Source organism: Pelmatolapia mariae, linkage group LG7, assembly GCF_036321145.2.
Source record: "Pelmatolapia mariae isolate MD_Pm_ZW linkage group LG7, Pm_UMD_F_2, whole genome shotgun sequence".
Classification (NCBI taxonomy): domain Eukaryota; kingdom Metazoa; phylum Chordata; class Actinopteri; order Cichliformes; family Cichlidae; genus Pelmatolapia; species Pelmatolapia mariae.
This window is the reverse complement of record NC_086233.1, coordinates 45,347,273-45,351,221: the sequence shown is the minus strand read 5'-3', so window position 1 is coordinate 45,351,221 and position 3,949 is coordinate 45,347,273. Positions and strand designations below refer to the sequence as shown.

The 3,949-nt window shown below is 36.5% G+C and overlaps 1 protein-coding gene across 1 annotated transcript; it reads right to left on the bottom strand.

The window, feature by feature from the left end:
• Positions 1 to 1,358: 1,358 nt before the first annotated feature.
• On the bottom strand, positions 1,359 to 3,182 carry LOC134631791 (mannose-binding protein C-like). Its single transcript, XM_063480347.1, has 4 exons — positions 3,008 to 3,182; positions 2,783 to 2,845; positions 2,016 to 2,081; positions 1,359 to 1,741 (listed from the first exon to the last, which is right to left on the bottom strand). Exons 1-4 carry the CDS (start codon positions 3,180 to 3,182, stop codon positions 1,359 to 1,361), a joined length of 687 nt encoding a protein of 228 aa, XP_063336417.1.
• Positions 3,183 to 3,949: the final 767 nt, after the last annotated feature.

The following is a 3,949-nucleotide window of genomic DNA, read 5'->3' as shown; positions in this document are numbered from 1 at the left end:
GTTGCTGTTAAATATGTATAATTTAAATATTACAATACATACAGGTTATTTAATTTATAAATAATTTCCAACTTTTCAAAAATTTTATTTCAGCAAAACAATAACTGTCATTGTATGTAGAGCTTATGAAAAACATTGTTAGAGGCACAATTTCTTCGTTTGATTTCTGAACACCAGTGAAATGATTCTGATGCTATTTAAACACGATAAAAATGAGTCAACTTTGAGCCAATGACACAATGAAAACCGACGGTTGTTGTTTCAAATGTTGAAACAAAAATGAGCAACAACGCCCTCTGCCGCCAATAACTGTGCTTTACAACAAAGGCGGGAACAACCAGAAAAAGTGCTCCGTGATGTTTTATCGATGTGACCGTGGAGCAGGTAGCTGTTGTTCTCATAGTCTGTTTCAGTAATGTGATAGGTAGGTTTAAACTGCGTATTATCTATGAAGTATTTCGTCTCAAAATGTGGTGTAAAATTCGTTATCGTCGTCGCTTCTGCGAAAGACAACAGTAGGAGGGGCTTATGCAGAGCTCCTATGAATTGTGTCCTTTGCGGGGTGTTTGGCGCAGCAGAGTGGCGCAGCGGAAGCGTGCTGGGCCCATAACCCAGAGGTCGATGGATCGAAACCATCCTCTGCTATGTTTTTTTTTTTTTTTTTTTTTAAATAACTAATCTTACAAGATAAGTAACATAATGTTACATTAAATCGTGTAATTACATTCATTTGGAATAAATGTGTATTTTATTCTTAATATTTAATCAAACCACAGTAACTTTAGGCCTGTATGCAGTTTATATCTATAGCAGTATCTTTGTTCTGAAATTCTCACTCTCTTCGTTATGTAATTACTTTTTAAAATGTTTAGAGACAAACAAAATTACTGTCTGCATTTAATAAAAAGAGCAGAAAACTATATGGTGCCTCATTAATATAAGTTTACAAAGTCAAACCAATTAATTAAAACAGCATTTAAAGTTGCGTTTTTTCACTTTAGTAAAAGGTAAAAGTGAAAAAGTAAAAGTAAAATCCCACACTTCTGCAGTGTTGTTTTTATTGTGTAATTTTTATATTTAAAGCATGTACACATTAATAATACCATCTGGCATTTACATAAAAGAGAGATGAAAACTCTAAATATGTTTTGTTAGCAGTAGTAATTTTTTTTAAAATCAGATATTGTAATACGGGTAAAAAAATAAACTGGTAAAAAAAAAAACATACACAGGGTACGATGTCATTTACCATTATTTAAGAAAGTTATGTGTTAATTCACTTAATGAAAAGTTGAGATAAACATAACATGGGGAAAGAAAATCCCTCAAAGCAAGATTTGCAAGGAACTGTGAACTTTCTATAACTGACAAATGATGTAAGCGTTCAGGAAGCATTCTGGTGTAACTTGCCAGATGCCGTTTTCTGACAGCATGGTGCAGCCTGTATCTTGGATGGATTTGTCTGGCTGACCTTCTCCCCACTTGGTAAAAGTGAGACGTTGGTTTTTCATATCCACCTCAAAATCCCCCTCTGCCTTTTTGTTGTTGACACTGATCCAAGCTGCCTTGTAAACATCGCCAAACACTTGAGTCAGTGCGTTGTTCTCCTCCTCGTTCTGGGGCAAAGCCAGCTCTAAGTGTTGTTGGGAGCAAAATTCGACAGCCCTGGAGAAAGAGCCTCTCTCCTTGTTGGACACAAAGTATTTCTGACCAACTCTCCGGACAAAGTGATAATTTATGGCTATGGAACAGAAAAATATAATGAAGCAAACTGTTACTCTTAAACTTCATATTTAAAATCAATCTAATGTTGTAGATAAATAGAAAACTGTGACAGAGAAATTTCTGCTGCACTCTGAAAACTAAATATTATGACTCATTAATCATCACTGAAAATTAGTCTTAAAGTTTTGCTATTCAGATTTGTATACAGTCCTGTGTATTTGACAAAAACAGTTCTTTGTGACTGAGGTGTGTTTGAATTTGAATTAAAAACACATGATTGTGACACTTACCGAGCTCTAGCTTGGCAAGTCTGTCCTTCAAGGCTCTGAGGTCTGGGCAGCTCGTCTCAGTAGCAGCTGAAACAAACAGATCAAGTTGGTGAACTTTATGCAGAGGCCACACTTACAGCTGTGCTGTACCTACAAATGAACATTTAAAGTTTCTTCGTTTTGTGCTTAAGCTTACTGAATGGGCTCTTTAAACTGTTCAGTTTCAGGATGTTTTGTACAGTCATGAGAGAAATATGGAAAAGACAAGTCGTTACTATTTCTAGACTGTTTTTCTAGCTCATCCATCGTCATTGACTTGCTGCTAACCAGCATCTAAATTTACCGACAATGATCGAATTATCTAATTAAAATTAAAATTTAAAAAAAAATTAAATTCTGCTGTGGGAACTTATGATCAACCAATCAGAAGATAACATGAGAAAATACAAAATGCGTGCAGGCATAAATTGTTTTATATACTCCAGCTTTTAGTAAACGTAATCAACCAAAACAATTGAGGCCTTGTGAGAAATTTGTGTGACTACAAATGTTACAGAGAGAACGACAGAGCTCTACAATCAAGCTTCCCTAGTGACTTTGCAGACTATGAATACAGTAGAGACTTATTTCTAATCCTGCGCCTGCCTAATTGTGCCACCATATTCATAGATTTCAAGGCACATCAGGGGACACATAGCCTTTATTTTTAGAAAGCGTGCCAGATAACTGAGGTGTACATAATCTAAAGCAATCATTGCAAAAAAAAGGTGTTTAAGTGTAAACTTTACAGCATGTTCCATCAACTCCAGGATATCCAGGCATCCCAGATAACCCAGGTAATCCTCGATCCCCTGCAGAACAGGAAAACAAGTAGTGAGCCAGCTAAAGGTGCTTGTGGCGTCAAATCAAATATATTTGTCTGTTCAAATAAAAAACAAATGCCCTAAATTTGGTTGGAAATTATATCCTTTAAAATACTGCTGGAATGAAGTAATAACATCGATGATTTTGACCTTTAGCCCCTGGTAACCCAGGAAGACCATCTCGTCCAGTTGGTCCTGTCATCCCAGGAAACCCAGGATATCCTCGCTCTCCTTTTTCACCTTTTTGACCAGGAGGACCAGGAGGCTGACTGAAGCTGACAGTGGCCATCAGGCAGATGACGGAGAATAAGAGAAGCAGTCTCATCTTTGTAGTTCAGAACTGAAATTTTGGTTAAATATAGTATTAAGTTTTCCATATAAAAGCCATGTAGCCCTAACCCTCAATGGAAGAGTGATAAATATTCTCATTATAGACATTCTCTATGCACAAGTTGCTAAATGTAATTTTTTTTTTCTAGCTCGTATATTGTACTTCTTTATCTTTGTTGTTTTAAAGTGTTTCCAAGAGTTAAAACCATTTGGTAGCACTAAATTTAGTACAATACAGAGATAAACAGGAGAGAACTCACCCCACCAACGAGAAGTGATGTGCTGGGCGTATTGCTTCTTTGCTGCTTCCACAGAAAGAGAAGTGAGATATTTGCTAGAAGTAATGTGGGAGGGATTCAGTCCACAGTAAGCAGCTGGAACGTCTCATTAGGGATTGTCCATTAACCTCCCTCCTTTCAAACCAAAAAAATGCCACTGTGTTGTGATACCTTAAAGACTATATGAATCTAAACATGAGAATAGTAATTTGATGTAGTTAAGGGTGAATGCAGAAATGCTAACGTTTGACTTTATGAGGTAGAAACAGTTTCCGCCACTTAACATAAAAGGCAACGCCCTGTACAAAACTCAATTTCAAAAAGAATTGTGCTCATTTTGAGCAAACAATTGTCACTATAAGATTAAGACATGAGTGCACTATTGTTTTAAAGTAGTGCTGTCAGCGCTAATCTCGTTAAAATTACGTTAACGCCATAACCGCATTAACGAGGCAAATCTCCGTTAGCGAGTTAGCACGGATCG

Bases quoted from the DNA above. Each gene is read 5' to 3' on its own strand.
- LOC134631791 (XM_063480347.1), bottom strand. From the start codon at position 3,182: ATGAGACTGCTTCTCTTATTCTCCGTCATCTGCCTGATGGCCACTGTC. The intron at 2,846-3,007 runs GTCAAAATCATC...CCTGTTCTGCAG, and splicing joins TGGGTTACCAGGGGCTAAAG to GGGATCGAGGATTACCTGGG. The intron at 1,742-2,015 runs GTAAGTGTCACA...TCTGTTCCATAG, and splicing joins ACTTGCCAAGCTAGAGCTCG to CCATAAATTATCACTTTGTC.